This window comes from Hippichthys cyanospilos, chromosome 16 (assembly GCF_059441005.1).
Source record: "Hippichthys cyanospilos isolate Australia breed blue-spotted pipefish chromosome 16, RoL_Hcya_1.0, whole genome shotgun sequence".
NCBI classification, from domain to species: domain Eukaryota; kingdom Metazoa; phylum Chordata; class Actinopteri; order Syngnathiformes; family Syngnathidae; genus Hippichthys; species Hippichthys cyanospilos.
Genome location: NC_142384.1, coordinates 6,108,060 through 6,131,043, shown reverse-complemented (window position 1 = coordinate 6,131,043; position 22,984 = coordinate 6,108,060). Strand labels below are relative to the sequence as shown.

General features: G+C 38.0%; 2 protein-coding genes across 3 annotated transcripts; both read right to left on the bottom strand.

Moving 5' to 3' along the window:
* Positions 1 to 1,843: 1,843 nt before the first annotated feature.
* On the bottom strand, positions 1,844 to 9,101 carry LOC148410292 (guanine nucleotide-binding protein G(o) subunit alpha-like). The gene is made up of 10 exons (XM_088437504.1): positions 8,986 to 9,101; positions 8,296 to 8,431; positions 8,129 to 8,220; positions 7,893 to 7,985; positions 7,263 to 7,423; positions 5,520 to 5,648; positions 3,526 to 3,655; positions 3,368 to 3,439; positions 2,277 to 2,364; positions 1,844 to 2,028 (listed from the first exon to the last, which is right to left on the bottom strand). The coding sequence occupies exons 1-10, from the start codon at positions 9,022 to 9,024 to the stop codon at positions 1,844 to 1,846; spliced, it is 1,125 nt and encodes a 374-aa protein (XP_088293630.1). The 5' UTR covers positions 9,025 to 9,101.
* A 312-nt stretch (positions 9,102 to 9,413) lies between these two features.
* LOC148410291 (ethanolamine-phosphate cytidylyltransferase-like) lies at positions 9,414 to 19,904 on the bottom strand. Of its 2 annotated transcripts, none has more exons than XM_088437032.1 (13): positions 19,394 to 19,904; positions 15,486 to 15,574; positions 14,451 to 14,612; positions 14,312 to 14,378; positions 13,419 to 13,503; positions 13,305 to 13,346; positions 12,095 to 12,227; positions 11,927 to 12,009; positions 11,061 to 11,138; positions 10,913 to 10,978; positions 10,772 to 10,837; positions 10,392 to 10,480; positions 9,414 to 10,319 (listed from the first exon to the last, which is right to left on the bottom strand). In XM_088437032.1, exons 1-13 carry the CDS (start codon positions 19,549 to 19,551, stop codon positions 10,229 to 10,231), a joined length of 1,209 nt encoding a protein of 402 aa, XP_088293158.1. In that variant the 5' UTR covers positions 19,552 to 19,904; the 3' UTR covers positions 9,414 to 10,228. The 2 variants fall into 2 exon arrangements, with proteins under 2 accessions (XP_088293158.1, XP_088293159.1); XM_088437033.1 differs by lacking the exon at positions 19,394 to 19,904 and adding an exon at positions 16,283 to 16,429.
* Positions 19,905 to 22,984: the final 3,080 nt, after the last annotated feature.

The following is a 22,984-nucleotide window of genomic DNA, read 5'->3' as shown; positions in this document are numbered from 1 at the left end:
ATAGTTTAATTCATAAAAGCAGCAAAAACTACCTGTTTTTTTTTTTTTCATATCTCTTGGTGGGTGACCATTTTGCTACTTGCTGTTGACTGAAAATGACATGACAGTTGCTAAAGTAATAACTAATCACAACTCACCTGTTTTCTGAGTTTACTCATGTGACAGTTACAAGGTGAGCTGTGATTGATCAATTCTAACCTTGAGCAACTTAGACGTGAAGCTGGGCCATAGAACATACAGGGTGTCCCCCAAAAAACGGATTTTTTAAAATTGTGTATTATTGCTAGACATGAGCAAGTTGCAACACCGTGACCTTGAACAAGAAAATACCTTTTTAATAACCGCGAATCAGTGGAACGGACAACATAAAATATTAACCATAACATAAAATGTTAACCATAAAAATGTTTGATAAAAATGGCGATAGTTTGGCAGCTGCGCAGAGGCAGTTCCGACGTTTTTACAACTTTGGATGTAGTGGTGCCGTTGCATCAAAACACGCAATAAAATGTCGGATTAATAACTTGGCAGTGACCGCATCGGCCCCAACGAAAAAAAAAAACCCAGAGGACGACCAAGAAGAGCTCGTACTCCACAGAACATTGACTTCGTACGCCAGCCTGTCTTGCGGAGCCCACGGCATTCATTTCCTAAGCAAGCAGTTATGGTTGGAATGGACCAGGAGAGCGTTAGCAGAAGTCTTACTTTAGATTTGAAATTTCATCCAAACTAGCAGCAGTGCAACAACTGAAAAAAAAAGGTTACCAGCTGAGAAAACAATTATGTCAACAAATAAGAATAAACAATGATGATGAATTTCTAAGTAAGTGTTGATTTGATTTGAAATGAGGCCTATCTCACAGGTTACGTGAATAAGCAAAATTACCATAACTGGGCAGACACAAATCCTAATGATGTTCATGAGCGCCCATTACACACTGGTGAAGTGACAGTATGGCGTGCTGTTTATTACATGAGATTTTTTTTCAAAATGAACGGGATCTTTGTCGCTGCAAATCATCACGTGGAAATATTAGAATCCGTCGCTACACCTGAATTGGACAATTTTCCTCGTTCAAGAAATCTGGTTTCAGAGGGATATAGCGACGTCACACACTGCACGGTAATCAACGGAGGCTGTATGAGAATTGTTGAGTAACCACGTGATCTCAAGATTTGGTGATCACAAGATTTATCCGTTTTTTTTTCCAGTGGGGCTATCTCAGGAGTAAAAGCTCGACCAAGGACTCTGGATGGGTTAAACGGAGAGTTCAGGATGGAATTCACAGTATCCCAGCTGAGATGTTGCAGCGATCAATGAGAAATCTCTACAGCAGATTTCAAAAATGCATTCACACAAAAAGACACTATCTACGGGTCGTCATTTAAAAAAGTTTGTCGTTTAAACGGCCCGTTTTAAGGTTTGAATTACTATAAATAAATGTTCTCTTCCATCACTCTTGGTTTAATAATATTACTAAAAAGTCCCCATTTTTTGGGGGTCACCCTGTATTAGCGTAAAGAAATTTTGGAATTCCCCTTTAAGGACCACCAAACAATTGTCAGTAAAACTATTTTAACTTTCAGGTGCAATATAGGTCAACTGAAGACATGTATTACATCATGAAACTAAAATTCCTGTGAAGAAACAGGGATAGGATTTCTTCAATTCTCTTAATCCAGATAAAAATTCAAACCCAGTGACGTGTTGTTCGACCTTTGAGCCAATTGTTGAATTTTCAGCGTTGGAATAGGCTAAACGCCCCAACATTATAAATATTTTATTTAAAACGGTTTAAAACAAGCACAGCCAAACTAAACAAGATTTAAAATATGTCATCAATTAGAGGAGCTGAGCGCTTGCCAGGTTCTGCTTCATAATCTCCATCGCAACCTGGAAGATCTTCTGGACGTTGGCGGTGTCTGTGGCCGTGGTCTGGTGGCAGAAGACGAGCCGATCGTCCCCGCCCCATGTCGAGAACATGGCGGTGATGTGTTGAGCTGCGGCGTCCACGTCTGAATCTGCTCCTGGAGGGTCACCAAGATGCAGTGAAACCAGACAAAGAAAAAGATTTTTTTTCTCCTTTGAGGAGGTCGTGACCACAGCATGCGTGACGTTATACATCACTTTCAAGTACGAAACAGAAATGTGACTGCACGCCACCGTATGGACAAACCTATGAATTCTTCCTGTAATCATATTGTTACTACAGTACAATGATTGATTAAAAATCGGACATATGTACACGTAGACCATCTCTTCAAGCATACTGTACCTTGAAAAGAGGAAATGTAGGATCTGAGGTGTCTTCCAGAGTGGAGTATTTTCTCTTTGAAAAGGTCAGCTTTGTTCAGGAAGAGAATCTTTAAAATGATTCATGGAAAGGTTTAAACACAATTTACGCACTGTTAACATACAGACTCACTAACTCAGCCTCGGGAATACAAATCCGCTCTCTAGTTTGTTCACAGTGCTCGGGCAGCTACTGTATGACTTTCACCCATTTACATTCTGTAGCAGCGGGTTTCAGCAACATTACAATAATAAAAGAAACATAGCAGAAAAATGTTTTAATACATTTTCCAGAAATGCATTCAATGGGCGTAACGTTTGGTTTAAAAAAAAAAAAAAAAGACATTGCTTTTTGGGATGGAAAAAAAAAACGTAAACTAAAGCGAGAAATAGACAAGCAAAATTAAAGATTGTCGAGTATCAAAACCCGGTATCGGGCCAATGCCAGGTACGGGTATCAATTCCAAGGCCAGGTACCCGTATGCCTGGCCTCATTTTAAGGTATTTGTACTTGTGACTGCAGCAGATAACAGTATCTGCCGACCTCGTGGCCAGCTCACATTGAGGATGTAGAAATTAAAGTAAAAGAAAATTGACATTGAGTGCAATTTCAAGGAAAAAGAGGTCTTTAAATTTCTCATTTTTATGTTTATTTTATTTAATAATTTCATTGACTTATGCCTATATAATTTACACTTTCTATATCGGTACTAGTATCGATCTGAAAAAAGTGGTATTGAACATCGCTGTATAAAATTCCTTCTGCACTGCAAGTATGAGCACAACAGTTCAATAAATATCTGGACAATTTAAAATATAATGCCATTTGACTATTTGCATCTAGAAACTATTATCCTACTTCATCAAAAGAACAAAATCAAGGAGGGGGGTGTTTCTCTCACTCGAGAAGGATGTGCAGAATCACTTCCCTCAAATAACAATTGCGGCAAAGAGAATGACTCAAATTGTCCAGACTATTTTGTTACACTAGTAACACAACGCATCAGGCAGCACGTCACAGCGATGAGAAGCTGACGAGCAACTCTTAAAGTAGTGCATGAAGAGTAAACCTACCACTGAAGTGAGCTTGAAGATGGAGTTGGTGCAAATGGATGCAAAAATGTCACGACTCTTCTGCAGCCGATTCTACAGTATCCAGGCAAGTAGGACAGGGTGGAAAAGAAGTTTGGTCAATTAGCGGCGCCCAACATTGATCTCGTACAATAACATACCACTTTTGGGTCTTCGGGGAGCGTCAAATCGTAAGTGCTCAGGGCCACGACGAAAAGCAAGGCCTGGATGCCGTCAAAACAACGGAGCCATTTCTTTCGCTCGATGCTTTGGCCTCCGACCTCGTATAACCTGTCAACGGGCAAACGTGATTGGAACAATTTGGTTGAGGAGGAAAATTATTTTGAAACTTGTCCAAGTTTGTCCAACTTGTCCTTAGTAGAGAAAGTCAATCCCAAAAAAGAAAAGAGGTGAGTTGTGTTGTGAGTGTGATGTCATTTTTAGTTGACAAGCAAGTGGCAAAATGGTTGCCTGTTGAGATGGGTTAGAACAGGTGGATTTTGCAGCCCTCATATTCCACAAAAGAGGTATTAATCAGAATGCTGTGTTTTGTCTACTGGGGGTGAGTAGGACATATCAGTGAAAAGAAAACTTTTCCTTTTTGGTAGGAAAAAAATACTAGAGGGACTTTTTTCCCCATTAAAAAAATGTCAATATGTTTTTTCCCCACAAACAGAAGCAATGGTGAAGAATTAAAAAAAAAAATTCAAAGATACGGAAAAATGAAATTGAAAAAAATATCTGCAGGTGCTTAACAGCAAATATGCAGTGAATTAAGTTGTAATCTCACCAATTAACATGAAATGGCAGATCTTACTGTCCCCATACTACAACGCGAGTATGTTTATTTTATCCGAATTGGAATCATATGCAGGACGACAATATCACCTCACTACTATTAATGTTTTGAATAGGTTGATATTTGCAAAGTGAGAAAGAAAAAAGTGAGTTGTTGCACTTCATGACGGCTTCTCAGTAAGCAGTTTTGTGCATTTCTGGGTGGTACGTTAGTGCAAACTATGTGAAGGTGATTATTTTGTTGTCTGCTTCAAACCGTGGGTTTCTCCTGTTTGATTTTCACCGACTTGACAAATGGCATAAACCACTCACTTTGACACGTCTGCGTAATCAATAGCAAAGTAGGGCCAAAAGGACAACCATTGCAAAATATAATATGGCATTTAGAGGCATCAAAGGCCTTGGTGACACGGGTAACGATTTTCCATTGGGGTCGACGTGCCTCCTGGAAATTGCACTGGCGCGTTTATCGGCCAGGGTCGAGCGACGGTTCCAACAAGCGCCAGAAACAATGATGTGTCTGGACGATGATAAGGAACGGTTTTAAGAGGTCAGTCAGTGAAAAGAACGGCGTGGTCATCATTTTCAATACCCCATAGAGAACATAGGGAGGAAGTGAGAATGAAAGAAATACAATATGTATTAAAGTGAAGAACAAACAACGATGATTAGTTCAGTTTATCTGGGTGTTAGTAGAAGTGGTCTTCGCCTTAGGTAGGTTATATAAGCGCAAAGATATACAGTGGACCCCCGGTTTACGAAACCCCTTGTTTTACGTAGTTTTCATCTTACGGCGTGGACCGCGGCATTTTTTTGTCCCCCTCTTACGCACAAACCTTTCATCTTACGAACCATCCAACATGCCGGTCAGTGTGTCCGCACTATTTTTTTCGCTTTGCTGCATAAACAAAAACAACTTTTCTCGCATGTCACGGAAATGCCGAAATGCTATTGGTCGATTAAGGTCACAGTCACGGTCTCAGTCACGAAGATGCCGATATGCTATTGATCAATTAAGGTCACAGTCACGGTCTCAGTCACGGAGATGCGGACATGCTATTGGCCGGCGTCACGTCAATCACAGAAATGCCGATATGCTATTGGCCGGACGCCCTCATCAAGCTTGATGGCACGAGCTGGTCGGTGTGTTGTGAAGACTTTGCAAACTTTATCTGTTAGACGTGGCTTCTAAAATTGCAAGTGGCGGTAAAGGAAGAAGTAAGAGGATGATGACAATAGAAACCAAGCAGGAGATAGAAAACAAACGTATCAGTACTAATGTGTTCAATAAAGAAATTGCCAGTGTTTGTAGATCATGTTCAAACAAACCGAGTGCTTTACATTCCAGGGGTCTTACCGGAAAATAATGTCATCAATTTGGAACTGCGTCTCGATGATCCCGCAGGTCCTCACTCTCACTCGGAGAACATCTCGCTCGGTGGGGGTGTAATTGGGGGCGATGATTCGACTCATGTTCTCAAAGAAACTTAAGACGGGAAGCAACACATTTTGTTAGATTTCCCGTGAGCGGTTTTACGGTCGTTGCCAGGGTCCTTTAAATGGGGATCTAGTGAAAAAAAATCTTTACAATATGTTCTAATTGTTATGTGACAGGTGGCCGCAGTCTTAGTGGAATATTCTTTAAAAAAACAATAAAATGGAGGATAAAATAAATATAGAAAAGGGCTTTTCTTAGAAACAATCTTTGACCTGGGCTAGTGGAGTCGAGTTTTTCCGACAAGAGTCAGAGTTTGAGACATGACGCTAATCTTGACGTCTGATTTTGACAGCCCTCCAAAAAAACGGTATATATTTTTAACTGAAACTCGGTCTGTCGTTTGGAGGGGGTAGAAAATATGGAGAAAGTATGAAGTCAAGGAAATGTGTGTATCTGCTCAAGGTGTCAATTTATGGAACAACTATGAAATACAACTGAAAAGATGCGAATGAATGGCTGTTTTCAAAAAGTTTTAAAAAATATACGATTAAAAATATAAAATATGTCTAAATTGAATAAGAACTTGTATAAAGGTTTGGGTAAATTTGTGACATGTAAATTTTTTATACACAGTATATATGATTTTATATATTTATGAATGCATTTACGAATTACGTGCAATATTCACTCAAATCTATCAAACAAAGGGAGACAAAAGAAAATGCTATTGAAGTATTTCGATTTTGAATTTCTATTGAACTACCGGTAACAGTATTCTGTTGGTGTTGAAAATATCCATCCATTAATTTTCTATGAATATGTTGGAACTAAACATGCAGGCATGTTCAGCCTGTGAAAGAGAGGATTTTGCTGTTGGTAGACTATTACAAAAAATAAATAAAAATATACTTTCATATACCTTATTTTTGCATAAATGTCTGATGTTATGACCTGTGGCTTATAGTCCACTGTGGTTTATCTGTGACAAAAATCAAATATTCGCTCAATTTTTTGCTGCTGCGGCTTATCGTCTGGAAAATTATTTTATTATTTTATCAATATTCATTATAGTGTGTAATTATTCATCCAAGAATGCAATTTGCCCCCCACAAAACGTGCTTCAAAAGTCTTTCTTAGACCCCATAATTTATATGAATACACAGTTATTCAAAATTTATTTAATTTTATTTAAAATTCTATTTCATGAAACTCTCAATGTAAACCATCACTTAGGTGCTTTTTTTTCCCCTTCTTGGTCACCCAAAAATTTGCTGGCTAACAACCAATTGTCGCTCAGTTTATAAACATCACGAGACAAAACTCAGAAAACGGGTGAACCGTGATTGGGCGTTATCTGCTCACCTGATGTCATGAGCTGGATAAAAAGGTGTGACTTTTTCACCATAGTAAAAATTTCACAAGAGCAATATTAATCAGAATGGCGCTTTTGGATGAGTTACTCAGATGGTGGGATGCCAGTTAGGGTTAACATCCCATCTTACACTTTGAGGTACACGCTCAGCTCTTGCCCAAGTGTGTCAAGGCAATCAGAGCCAAAAATTCCCATAAGGGAAAAAAAAAATATATATATATATCAATGTATAGCTCGCTGCATAGAGCAGTGTCTTTTTTTTCCTTTTAAACCTATATCATTGTACTCACTAGAGAGCAGAGTCATTAAGGTCGAACTCGTAACCTCTGGCCGTAGCCGCTCGCACCCCCTGGTCGGCCCACAGCGCGCAGAAAGCATGAGCCACAAAGGGAAGCAGCTCCTGATCGTCCCCCAAACACTGCCTGCACGACAGGATGGCCCGGGCGTGAGTCTAAAACGGAAACAAGCAACACAAGAGTTTTTAAGAGTATGATACCACCATAAGAATCAAGAAAGTCTTTTTAAAAGGGATAGTCCACATGTTGAGCAATTTTCAGCGTTAAAAAGTAATTTTGTCTATGATTAAATCGATAACTTTTTTCACGTACAATTAATACTTTTAAAAAACACATTGCCACTTGCTGTCAGATGAAAATGAGATCACATGTGCTTAGCTTGAATGTCACATGACCAACAAGTGATTCCTGATTGGTTGTTCACCCAAGACCTGAACACAATTTGATGTCATCTTCAGCGGACAGCTAGAGGAACGTTTGTTTTTGAAGGTATTAATTTTACATTGAAAATAATTCAGATATCAGATTAATTAAACGAAATAATGTTACACCGCTAAATAAGGTTGAAGAAGTGGACTCTCCCTTATAGTGTTGCTTTAAAAAACAACAACAACAACAACACACCTTGTTCTTCCTGTTGGCCAGGTTAATCCTCAGCATCCCCATTCCTTGGAGGACAAACTTCATGGAAGTGAGAAGATTGTCCATGACCGCAGGCTTCCACAGGAGAGAAAGAGGTCATTGTTATGCTTTTGATTCTATTTATCCAGCCCATTTCATATCAAATCAGACATGAATTGTAGCCCCTTGTCTACAATGAATTCGACATCGCTGGCCTAATAAGATGACGAGGACTGCACCTTGAAGCTGATGAGCTCCTGTTTGGAGAAGCCATTGCTGTAAATAATCTTGATCTGCTTGATCAGCGTGCTCTTGCCACTCTCAGCTGCTCCTGAAGCATAAGAAAGTTCACAGAATCATTGCCAAATTTGAAAATTTTCCATAAACACCACACCTTCAAACTTACCAAGCATGAGGATTTTGACCACGTTAATTTCATTGAGGGCCTGCTCGGAGAGGTTTTGCTCTATTTTGAAGCTCCGCAGTTTGGCCTTTTTGCCTTCCTCTGTAACATCTGGACGAAGGCACATTTCCATGCACATCTGTGGAGCCATTTTTGTTTTAAGCATAAAAAATGTGCTGTCAAGTAAGAAACCTAATTGAAGTCACTTTAAGTAGAAAAACCACTGGATAGCAAACATTTTTTTCAGTCACTAAATTATGAATATATTTTCAATCATGTAGTTAATGGCTAATTGGCGTTATTATGAATGAGTTCATGTCTATTTGAAGTTACGTCAAATCAATTAAATTCAAAGTAAATAAAGCAACACATATACTAAATAACGTGTTACACCTGAAAATGTCGTTTAATAATTTATTAAATGTTATTTGAAGGTATGATTTTTGCCTACTTGGAGTTAATAAGAATAACAGTTTACTTGTAGATATTTCATTTTAAAGTTTAGTGTCATTCTTGAATTTTGGCAGCGTTCTTGGGAGCCATTTGGTTGCTCCGAATAAATTTGACTTTGTGATCAGTTGATTGATGCGCGCATTATGCTTGGTCGTGTGTTTTTCTGCCTTGGTCCACGAAGTTCTTTTGGATTTGCAGACTCAGTTCAAAACATTTCGTTAAAAATTCACACCAACATACCTGCAAAGAAACTGGGAGTGTGTTGATACAGCAAAACATGACTTTAAATGTCTCGGGATTACCGTCGTTTCGTTCCACCTCGAATTTACGATTTAAGAACCACAAAGCAGATTGAAGACACAAGTTCGATTTTTGGCTCGTATCAATGACGTCAGCCCATTTAAGTTTAAACGGAAGCCGGTGCGCGGGACCGCAACTGCCGTAAAGCCGATTGACAAATTGCAAACCCATGCATTTTCTAATGCCGCTAAAATGACCATTTTTATATGCCGCTAAAATGACCATTTTCATAAATTGTTTTATTTAACAATTCATGCAAATCTAAGCAGTTTGAAATGGTAATACTGTAGTGTAATTCCTCTTACTTCCTCTTACTATTGCCGTGCCTAAATCTCCTACATAACAAAAATTCCTCCTTGCATATCATGTGAAAAAATACTGTCTTTTATTTCCATTATAAAAAAGGAAGCTTAACCTGTGTATGTTCGTGTGTGTGTGTGTGTGTGTGTTTGGGGGGGCAACAGTAAATGTACTGCAGTCCAACTTGCACAGTATTTATATGCGAGATTGTGGCCTATACAGTACATCCCAAATTGACATACAGCGCAGGCATTTCATTATTATAAGGGTAAAACACATATGAACCTTTATTGAAATATATACTGTATATGTACATGCATCACCCGACCACAATATTATGAACACTCGATTAAACAATACTGCACTTTCTTTAAAATACAATTGGGAGAGATTAAATGGCCAATGTTATGCAATGTATGTTATTGCAATATCAGAATTTTGTGGCTGATCACTCTCATTATTACATACATTAAGCATCAAGAGGTCAAAGAGGTCAGAGTTAAAAAATATGAGCAAAAATATCATGTTCATAAGTAATCAAATATAATGTTACCCTCACTCAAAGTAATGACGTTCCTTGGTCAAATGTCTTCATTTAATTTCAAATGAACTATTTCAAGCACAAGTTTCCACTCAATTGTCACTTGTTGTGAAATATGAGAGGGGAAAATGGACCACATAAAAACTTTACACTTGCAAGTCCAAATAAAATGAATATTTTCCAGCTAGAAAATATAAGACATTTATTTTTGATTGTCTGTAAGTGAGCTACAGACAAGATGAACCTAAAGGTGGCATGCCCGTTTTCAACACGGCCGCCATGTTGTGCTAGGATTCATGACTTTGGGTTCATTGAGTGTCCACCAGTGGTACCGGCACCGCATCATTGGTCTGCTACTTTGTGTTGCTGCATGGCCTGAATCATGGCGATCTCCGTCGCCTCTTTCTTCTGGTTCCTGTCTTGGAAAACCAACCTGAATGGAAACATTTTAAAAAGTTCCATTTTCATGGTAATGTGAATGTGTGAAAGGTGTTTGGTAGATGACCTGTTTTTGGTTATCCTCTGCACGATGGCGTCTGTGGTGAGGCTGTTCCCACTGTCGACGGTGCGTAGGATTCCTTGCTTTCTGGGCACCTGGAAATGAAAGTTAGTGAAAAAGAAGTAGCGTGAAAGACAACTATCAAGTCCTTCCAAGAAAAAAAAGTGTGTATATATATATATATATATATATATATATATATATATATATATATATATATATATATATATATATATATATATATATATATATATATATATATATATACACTCACACACACACACACACACACACATACTTACACACACACACATCCGACGAAATGGGGGCAAAAAGGGACAGATGTAGTATTTCATAATAGACTGTTAATTCTAAATGATACTTACAGCATATGGGTCAGATCCATCCTTACTAGGATAGATTTTCATCTTTCCGTGATATACGAGGTCCACCTACGAAAGACGTGCTTATAGATTTTCAGGTGTGGTAGACATCATGGAATGTGGACCCCACTCGACACATCTCACCTTCAAATGATCCAGTAGATCTTTGGTGACTGTAAACGGTGCGCCGATCACCACTTCGGAGACGTACTGCGACCAAAACGAGAGCAAATTTAAAAAACATGAAGTCGGAAATGAATTGTGAAAGGGCGGCGTAAGAATGGGAAGATACCCGGCAAGCTAGGACGCTTAGAGTCCTCTCGTGGACGTTCATGATGGGGTAGTTCTTCCCTTTGTAACGGTTCACTTCCTTGATTAAAAAAATTGCATGAATAAATCTTTATGTTAACATCTATACGCTAGAAAATGTGGGGAGAAATTTTGTTAGAGCAGCACTTAATAACTGAATTTTGTTGATTATGGCGGCATCATATGGACAAAAGTGGTAGTGTTTTGAGAGCGACTAAATTTCCCATTAGGACCAGCGTATAAAACCTGAATGAATTTTTGTCATGCTTTACATTACTGTTTCCAAAGCCTATGTGAAGGACGATTTCGTGATGAGGAATAGAATTGTGTCTCATTGTGTCTCCTCAGACAAAACTTTTTCTAAGCTATTTCTTCAGTGCTTTTACATTTTAACCATGACAGGAGTAATCGTACCTAGTTTCGATCACCATCTTTGTAACAAACAAGGAAAAGGGAAGTGGCGTATGCCATACAGCAGCCGCCATGTTTGTAGTTTTTTTTGTGGCAAGATTCCTGCCACCCTCCTTGAAATTGCTTGGTGCCAGCAAAACCGATACAGGTCACAGCGCAAGACATGATAAACGTACCCAACCAGTTTTAAGTCTATTTTTCATCAGAGGAGACATGAAAATAATTAGTGAAGGTTAAAAAGTTCATTAGCGTTGCTTTGAGAACCAAAACGACTTTACATCCTTCCATGCAGTCAGGTATGATTTCTAATGAGAGCTGCAAAAATGCTAACAGTTCATATGTTAATACACAGCAAGCTAGCAAACCCGGCGCAAAAGGCGCTGAGGAATTTTGATAAGGATGTGACCGTTTGTGCGATGGCCCATAATAAACCCTCACTTGGTCAAAGTGCAGCCCCACGATGATGTAGGGCTTTTCCGCCAACTTATGCACTGCCTGCAGGAAGTCCACGTGGCCAATGTCTGACAGATGTCAAGGAGACCCTTGAAACACTCTGACACCCTAAAAAAAAAAAACACCCTCCCTCCCAACCATAGAAAAAGATACGGAAGAGGTCGAAGGCCCCGGCCACGTAGATAATTGTGTCACCGGTCTGCGGCTCCTGGCCCGAAGCAAACTGGATGATCTTCTGGGAAGTCTGAAGGAACTGGGACACCCCGGTCCAGGGACTGTGGCTCTTCTGACCATTGGAGTCACGTAATACAAGCAAAAAGACATACATGCAGTAGGCATAAGGCACGACTTCAACGTTATTTTTGTGAGGGTTATGCGCAATGCTCTGTGCAAACACTCTAAAACGGATGCAGACTATATCGAATTAGAGGTATATATAATCATTTTAAGCCATGTACATGACATATTACTTTTTCTTTTAATTATGTAAACCCAGTGGTGGCCAATCAGGGCAAGCAAGGTCTTCTGTGCTAGCCTAAAATGACCTGATCTTATCATAACTATAATAAATTATAATAATTATAATAACTATGATAAAAGTCAACGTCATTTTACATGTATTTTCACTAATATATATATATATACATCTCTCTCTCTCTCTATATATATATATATATATATATATATATATATATATATATATATATATATATATATATATATATATATATATATATATATATATATATATATATATATATATATAGCTATATAGATATATAAAATTATTCTCCATATTCTGTTCCTTTTGCGTCATTTTATATCAATTTTTTTATGTTGTATTCGTCGAGTTTGACACCCCTGCCTCACAGCATTGGTTTATATTTTTTTCAGCATTTTCAGATTCTGAATTTAAAGTCAGGATTTTGACTTTGGAGTGAGAATTCTTACTTTAGTCAAAATGTAGATTTCAGAGAATAAATTACCTTGAAGTCAACGTTCAGACTTTAGTCCGGATTATGACTCAATTTACTGACTCTTAGGTAAGAATTCTGACAATGAAGAATTCTGAGAATAAAGTGAGAATTATCCCTTTTCTCAGATTTTTCACTTTACTCTCAGTATTCAGAATATGATTCCAAAGTGAGAATTCTGACTTAAATGTAAAAACTCTGACTTAAACATCAGAATTCTGAATTTAAATTGAATTTCCGACATTGATTTAAATTAAAAAGTCAAAATGCTGACTTTAAAATCAGAATAGCAAGATCAAACAATGTTCCAAGCAGTAAGAAATCTCCGAAAGAAGGCCTTAGTAATGAACGTCTTCTTGCTAACGCCGTGATCGCGATTTGATACTAACCTTTCCAAAGTTGCCCGTGTGCTGTTGGTAGTCAGAAGCATCCTGCCAGAGGTAAGATGACACGGTTAAATTCGAACTGTGACTCCAATGGAATCGTTAAGAAAAAGGACTGACTATGTTGCTATGATGTGCTTTGGTCATGAGCAGCATCCTGCCAACCAGGTCGGTGGTTGAGACTCCCTGGGTTCTCTTGCATTCTCTGCAGGAAATGGAAATCATCCATCTTTACTACTGTTGTGAAAGGTGGACTACATCATTGCCTCGAGGAGTGAAATGATAGGGGATAACATAGAATAAAATGACCAAGAATGACACAAATAAGCTGAAATGGTGAAACTGTATATATGCAAGTTTAAAACTGTTTTTGGGATTTTTCATGGGTTTTGTGAAAATTTAAAAGTAAGCAAAAAAAAAGGTATTGCTTTAATCATCCGAACATGTTGAAGTTGAAAGAGTTTGAATGGGCCAAGTAATGTTGAGGGAAAGGTGAATACAGCCCTTTATTATAATTTTGGGGTGGTGAAAAATATTGGAATTTTCTGCATGATGTACAACATTTTTCCATGTTGAAAATTTTTCTCAAGGTGAATTAAATGAGGAGACTTTGGGAATGAATAGGGAATTTGAGGGGGTGTGAAACTCAATTTTGGGAAAACTGTGAACATTTGGAATTAATGTTGTCATGGTGAATTCACTGAGCAGAAAAATTTCAAATGGGAGCCATCTGTTATTTTGAATGTGCCATTGGGAATAAACCTTGAGAAAAATTCTGCCTCGTTGGGAACAAATGGGGAATTTTTGGGTGAAAACGGAAAACATTTGGAAAACAATAAATACAAGCAGACTTTTTGAACATTTTTGTTGGCGGTGGAATGGTGAAAATTTGTTGGAAATTGTGGAAGGTACTAGTAACACATCATAAAATTGCAGGGAATAAACTATAAAAAAAGTGCACAGTTGAATAACATAAGTGCAGGACAAAAATTATGAAGCTAGTGGAGTTGTACCTATAGCGTCCCAACTTTTTGACTTCCTCGTATGTGTCAATGCCGTCGACCGTCAGCGTTAAGTCGTCTGCAAAAACAAACGGCAAATGACGTTTCAGAAGCTTTTTGTTTTAAGATGCCAAATGAGACAGCCACGTACCGCCATGCACACAGAAGTCGCAGCTGTACTTATCGAGGGTTTCCAGGGTGGTGACATAAGGCGCTCCCTCCACCACTTCATCCACCCATTTGATGGAACGCACCATCTTGTAGCGCTCTTCCTGAGTGAAAACCGGCGGGCCCTTGTGCTTTGAGATCTCACCTGTGGAAATAGACCCATGAAAAATAAATTGGCATAAATGCATGTCTATAGAAATGCGCTTTCACTTCCAGGCTATATTTGATGTCTTTGAAAAAAATAAATACAAATTCTGATACCTTTGAACAGTGAGACGCTTTGTAGCTTGTGCTATAAAATGTGGCTACAAAAATGTCAGAAAATGGTGTACGGGTACCCCTGGGAATACTTAAAGGAACTCCAGGCCGTACATGACTTTTTAAAAAAAAAAACAAGAAACGTACAAAAATCCTTTAAAATGCGGGATTGGTTGTTCGTCTCTGTGTGCCCTGCAATACTAGTTCAGGGTGTCCCCTGCCTACTGCCCGACGACAGCTGAGATAGCTGAGACCCATGTGAGGGTAAGTGACTCTAGAATATATATATATATATATATATATATATATATATATATATATATATATATATATATATATATATATATATATATATATATATATATATATATATATATATAAACACACACACACACATATACACAGTATATTTATGAAATGTGAATTCGCCGTATGGGAGTCCAAACCTATGTTCATTGGCCAATGCGTGTAAAACCCCAGGTAAAAACTTCAAAATTGTATATAAATATGAAAACAAAAAATTGGTATCAAAATAATATAGTAAGTGCTACTTAAATTCTGACTTAGAAGTGAGAACTCTGGGAATGGAGTTCTATACCATTCATCAAGTTTGGGAGGACATTAGGTTGTATTTTAACATGTACAAACAAGCTAAAGACCATATTTTTGGGGTAAAGGTCTATCCCCCAAAGCTAAACAACAACAGCTGGATATATTATCAAATTACAAAATGAATATTAAGACAAAAGGTGAGTCTTACTGTCTGTGTGCACGCCCACTATGAGGTAATCTCCCATGGCTTTGGCCTGCCGCAGCTGATTTGAATGGCCATAGTGGACCATGTCATAGCTGAAAGACAACACGAAAGAACAGAAAAAATGAGACCTGTTCAAATGCCTGTTTTTTTTGTGGCAAAACGATGACATTATTTTTAATACCCCTCCATGAAAGATATTCTCTCCCAAATGACATTTGAACAGGGGTGTGCAGACTTTTTATATAAACACTCTCTCTCTCTCTCTCTCTCTCTCTCTATATATATATATATATATATATATATATATATATACATATACATATATATACATATACATATATATACATATATATATATATATATATATATATATATATATATATATATATATATATATATATATATATATATATATATATATATATATATATATATATATATAAAAAGAATGTATGTATGTATGTATGTACAGTATGTATACACACAGCCCCTGTAACAAAAACTGACATACACTCCATGGTGGAGGTAATGGTAATACATTGTCATTGTTTGGATTTGATGACATGACTTTCTATCCCTCTCAGCAGATAACAGCATGGAGGTGGACTTTACCCATCCTTGATGATCTCCGCCAACTTGGCTGAGCAATAAGAGTGAGGGAAGTGGGACGCGAGGCGGGCATATGGGGGGAGGGGTGGGGGGTTATCCACAATACATTGTGTGATTGTGCTAAGCTCTCCTTGGAATGCGCCAGAGATTCCGACAGAACGCGACTCAAGTGATGGCATGTGGGCCGAGACCTTGTGTTGACGTCGGCACTCTTTGTCGCTCTCGGGCCTGCTGGTTATAAGAGTTCAGGCATCCCAAACATTCGGAAACATTCCAGGGGGCCAAAGCTGCCTGCGCATAACGGGAATTCTACGGGGAGAAAAGCGAGTAAGCCAGCATCCAGAATTGAAAACCATCCTTTTTGCTGCACCATCACAGTAGGAAAAGCGTGATGATAGCCACAGTTATGGATGGAGATGGATGTGAATTTTGCAGCTTAATTCGTATTTGAATTAGTTGAAATGCAACTATAATCAGAATATCATGTTTAGATTTGTTGGGCTGCATTGAACATTATTGCAAATCATTGATGGGCCGTCAGGGCCAGAAAGGCTTTCTCTGCTGGCCTAATACAGCCTGACATTATCATAATTATGATACGAGTAAACTATATTAACTATAATAAAAGTCAATTTCATTTTAAATGCATTTTTACTAAATATATATATATATATATATATATATATATATATATATATATATATATATATATATATATATATATATATATATATATATATATATATATAAAATAATTCTCCATATTGTTCTTTTCGTATCATATTATATTCATATGGTTACATTGTGCACAATGCTGCAGTTTTAGTGTAGAGTTTTTAGCCAATTAAAATTTAGCTAACGTGTGTCGCCAGGCAGACTTCATGTCCGCCCGAGCCTGGTTGCGCTGGGCATTCGCTTGAACAGTATGAAGGCTTCTGTGCAGTGTGCAATGACATATTGTGTACGGGCCCATATTTTGTTAGACAGCTGCAATAGCCAATCAACCAATAAAAACACCTTCAAAAAACCTCAAGGAGAACACTCACTGCAGGAAGGCGGTGCTATATTGATTCACCATGTTTTTACAGTGGAAGTAGTTAAATAAAGATATATATATATATGCATATATATATATATATATATATATATATATATATATATATATATATATATATATATATATATATATATATATATATATTTATATATAAAAAGAAAAAAGGCGTTACTCAACCAGCTAACGTTAGCATTAGCATACATCGAAGCTGACGCACAGACGTTTTCTTTTTTTTTTTTTAACCTACACTGTCTGAAGAAGCGCAAAAGAGAAATTGGACCCACGCGACTTTCTGCATTGGCGTCCATGTCAATGCAAAATAATTTATTATTGGAAATGGAACGCAAAGACAAACCCTACAAGCAAGTCATGAAAGTTTTTCTGAGGCAAAAAAGGATGAATGGATTTTGGACTGAAATAACTTGGAGACAGGCGTTTTGGGTGAGTAAATATGTTTTTGTCATTTGATGTCATTCATATTCAGTTGTCATGTTTGCTTGGGTTTGGTTATTGCGAGTTTGTGGGGTTGGATTATGTTTCTGTTCCACTCTTGTGCGTCTTCCTTTATTGTCTGCGTTTTCGTTTGATTTGCTCCACCTGTCAGGTGATACTTTGTCCAGTTTTGCTCCTGGTTCGGTCCTTCCTCATTTCCTTGTTAAAACCTCCTTTTTTGAGCCACAATATTTTTCAGTTTTCCTGCATTTTTTGGGTCTCCTTCCTTCCTCTTCCCAACTCAACTCATCATGCCCAGACGTGACACTTATATTAAATTGCCATTTGTAATTTAGCGTACAATCTTGTTAAAGCTTGCTTGCTCTTGGTGGACTTCAAAAAAATTCGTGGACAAATAATTTGGAATCATTATTACTTATTCTAAGTCTTGGGACGTAGAATAATAATTGCTTAATGCGGGTTTATATATGTATAAATGCTCTGAAAAATAGCGTGCATAACCCTGTAATGCGTATGAGGGGTCCTGAGGGAACTTCATTTAAATTTCATTTAAAGCATAGGTGTCAAACACCAGTCCTCAAGAAGCATTATCCTGCATGTTTTCAATGCTTCTTTCTCCACCATACCTGATTGAAATGCGTAGGATCATTTTCGAGCTCTTACAGAATTTGCTGATCGGCTAAAAGTTGGAACTTAGCACTCCTAAATCACATTCCTTATTTTACAAGTATCTTCCCGAGTTGTGTTCCCTCTCGTTTTTTGTTTTTTTGTTTCTCCTTTGTAACCCAGGCATTTTCCCATGACCTTTCCTCATAATTTGCTACTTTGGCCTAAGTCGCCCTCCTTCTGACTCTGTCCCCTCTCAGTTTATTTTGTTATTCTGTATATTGAACTATAGATGCTTTTGTCTTGCCTTTATTTGTACTTTGGACTTTCTGTTGTACTCTACTTGCCTCAGAATTTTCCACCATGCTTGGTAGGTCCTGAGGTTAATTCACCACATATACAGTATATGCATTTTTCCTTTTCTTCCTATTTATTAATTTTTTATGGTTTAATGTTTTTTTCTGTATTTTTCATTTACAGCATGTTTTAAGTGCTGTATCATTTATAATATGTTTTGTTTTCATTATACTGTATATGTTTGTTTCATTCAGTTGTTTCATTAATTAGTATGTTTTCCTTATTTATACATTTTAAAGCAATTCAAACTCATGCCACATATTTATCAGACAGAATTAATATTTTCTCTGATTTCACTCATTTAGTTATACGCTCAAAATTCAATGCTTGATTTAAAAAAATAAAATGCTGTGAAATGGGAACCGTGTTATAGCGAGGGAACACTATTCTGTCCACCTCGTTTATCTCCAGATGGATAGAACATTAGGAACAGCACCCTCACGTGACCAAATTATGCAACAGCCACTTTCATCAAAGTTTAGTGAAAGTGGCTGTTGCTATTTGACCTTTTTGAGACTGAGAGCCACTTCTTTGGTACAGATATATGTACAATATGTAATGTAAATGTACAGCTGTTTGTAAAATTTCTAGAAAATCGGAATGTTCTATCACTATTGCTGTCAGGTATTTGAAGAACAGGCCTGCAGACTACTCATGTGATCCTCGGGGGACAACTGGTGCCCACGTGCACCGTGTTGGCGACCACTGCCACTAAGCATGGCATTCCTCTTCATTTTATGCATGTGCACCTAATGCAGTAGACTGCAGCAGGCCCCGCGATCCCCCTCAGCCCAAGTACATCCCTCAAGTCCCGGGCCGGTATGCTCACCATCCGTCGCACCACACGCGGACCCTCCGCCTCCTCTTCTCGGGGCTCCCCTCCGTTGCTCCGGATGTCGAGCCGTCCTTGCTCACCTGGTGCGGGGCGAGCCGGTGCTGGTGATGATGGTGGTGATGCTGTGGTTGGTGGTGTCCATTTTTGAGCATGTTTAATAGCTCCCGACTGGGAATGTTTTACACGACTTCTGTCTCCAGGTCGGCCGATTCCGTGGAAGGGGGACTCGGGAGTCGTGACAAGGGAGAAGTCGACGGCAGGTCGTGTGACGGCCGTGAGCGGCTCGCTGCGTCAGCACCGCCTCCTCCAACCCCCAGCTAGCTAGCAACGCCCGCTTTGGGTCAAGTGACCGGAGAAAAATGAACAGGAAACAGTACGCTTGCTATAAAGCTTTGATCTTACATCTCGAACGTCACGGCATTTACTTTGAAACCAAAGTAACCGGAAATGAAATGTTTTAAGCGAAAAACTTTGACGCTAGTGGAAATCACGCGACATGCCAGTGCGGTATTACATAATGACCAGCCTTGCGCTGGTCACGTGACCGACTAGCTTCCGCCGGCTACCTTTTAAGCACGTACGACTGACGTTCAACCTTCGATTTGTACAACCAATTTTATAAATAAAAATAATAAAACAGTCCACACGCACTCACACGCGCGCACCCACACACAATTAGAGAAGTTTAAAATTGAATAATCCCCGCCTACTTGCCCGAAACCAGTTGGGATAGGCACCAGCAAGCCTGAGGATATGATATGTGGCTCTGGAAAATGGATGGATGGATAAATTAGAATAGAATAACTTTATTATCATTGTACAACAGGTATACAACAAAATTGGGGTCGCTGTCCCGATTGGTGATTTTTAAATACATATGAACAACTAGAATAAATAATATAGAATAATAATAAAAAAAAGTTTCACAAGAGTGAAATTGTAAAAATTGTGTAATTTTCATTGTTTGAACAGGAGCAAACCCTCCGACACTCTGAGGAAACAGAAGAACCGTTTCAGAATAATTGTCAATGCGATCAAATATAGAACAAACGTAATTTATACAATGTAATATAACAGCTCGAAACAGTGATTGATTGGTTTGAACAAGACAGAAATAAAACTTGCAGAGTAGTAGTTACAGTTTACTGCCAGCAGAGAGCGGCAAATTTCCGTAATGACATGTTCGAGCACACAGAAGTTTTGACGTTAACAACTGGAGCTTTATTGATGATACATTATTTAATTGAGTATTTTCTATTTATAATGCGACTATAGGTACAAGTTCAAACTGTTTAATTTTTTCTTCAATATTGTACATCATTAACAGCCTTTATATACATTTTTAGAACTTTTTGGAGTCAGGGACCACTTTTGAATGAATTACGTGGATCTATATGACAAATTTCAAAATTATTACATTAAAAAAAATACATATTACGCTGATTGTATTCATTGCTTTATTGAGAGTCGTGAATGAAATGAAATTAACGCAGATATGTAGTTTTCATTAATAACCCAAATTATTTCACCCCCCTTACTTTAAAGGGAGTCAGTGATATTTATAGATAAACAAAAAAGTTATTCATTTCAAAAACATGCAAATAAATGTGTATTATCACGTCAACATTTTTTTTACATATAATCATAGATCTAAGTTACAGGTTAGTTTTTAGAAAAAAAAATATTTAAAGAGCATCAAAGTGCAATAAAAGAATATGTCAATCCTTATTTAGACTAGAAACATTTAACCAACGGAACCATTTGATGTTGAAATACAGTGGGCCCCCGATTTACAAGATTAATCCGTTCCGCAGATGGAATGGTAACGTGAATTCGCCGTATGGCGGGCAATCCAAACCTATATTAATTATCTAATGCAAGTAAAACCCCAGGTAAAAGTATAAAAATTGGATATACTGTACATATTAAAAATTGGTGTCAAGTAAGTATTACTTATATATAATACACATGTATACAATTAAATAACATCATAAATAAAAAATAAAGGATTTATTTACCTTTGAGTGATGCTTGTTAAGGCCATATTCCCTAGTAAGCCTAGGCTAGTCTAGCTTAGCTTTCTTCGTATTTCTTGATTATCTCCAGCTTCATTTCCATATAAATCGTCGTCTTCTCTCTTTTTAACATCACTTGCAATCTTGGGACTCATGGATAACCAATTCAAGTTAGAATTATGCACTAAAATACAACATTGAAAGCACTCTCACCTAAGACAAGCCTTTAGGGAGCCATCTTTGTGACCCTGTGCGCCGACCAATAGCAGACCAGCATCTTCGTGACCCCATCACGTTGACCAGTAGTAGACCAGTACCTTAGGGAGTCGAGACGCTGACCAACAGCAGACCAGCATTTTAGTGACGCGTTGCGTTTGACGCCAACAGAAAATAAGAGCAGTTACCTAAAAACGCCTCAAGATTGAGGCAAAACAAAGACAACCAACCCCACAGGTCATGACAGTTGGTGATATTAATCGTAAAGCGGGATAAACACCTTAAAGAGGGGACGAAAAAAAATCAGTATTCCACATGGTAACGTGAAATAAACGTAAGCCAGGGACGCCGTAACCTGAGGTTCCACTGTAAATATGAAATCATTGAATAACAAGAAATGGAAATTCATCTGGAACATTAACAAAGGACTGCAAACATTTTAACCTGAGGATTAAGGTAGAAAATGTTCACATTATTCAGAATAAAAATGTTGACAGCAATTTAAAAAGTTTCTAACTCCCTCACACATTTTTACTATGAGAGCACCACTGCACCACCTGCTGCCGTGGATGTGCAATTACACTTCACACAGCAAGTTTATGCAAAGCCTGATCTTTGAGGTCATACGGACACGGAATCTGGGGGCGCACATCCCACTATTTGAGAAGAAGACTGCTTTCGCCGAATATTTATTTTGAATTCCCTACATTTGAAATCACACATGTACTTTCTACAACTAACTTTTTCTACTATGCTCAAAGGGTTTTTATTTCAACTTAGGGTTGGATTTCTATCCTCATTGCTAGCTAGCGAGACAGTCTGCTGATGCTAAGCTAGTCTGTGTGTATTGATAATCAAACTAAAAATAAACATTTTGTTAATGAACATGGGAATGGTAGTGAAGCACCTGTAATGTTTTTTTTTTAACTTCTCTAGAAGGTATTCTGAGTTTAAAAATCAACACTTGGGAGTGGAAATGTATAGAACTTCTGCTGCCTCTTTGACAGAGGTGGCCACTTTGTCAGGCCTGATAGACTGTCTGTCAGTCTGTCTCCAACAGACGCCCGTTGTGCCAAGGGACCAGCGAATGATGGGAATGCTAGAAAAAATAGCGAATTAAAAATGTCGCAATTGCAATTTTGGGTTGCTTCACTTCACTACTTGTCATTTGCAGCTATATTACAGCTGACTCTACCTAAGATTTATTTGTAGTTGCTCAATTTTTTAGTCCTGGTTTTAGTTTTCTTGCTACTATAGCTTCTAATCTATGCGCCTTATATATGAAAAGGGTTATAAAATAGGCCCTTCATTAAAAGTGTGCCTTAGCATCCGGTGCGCCTTATAGTGCAGAAAA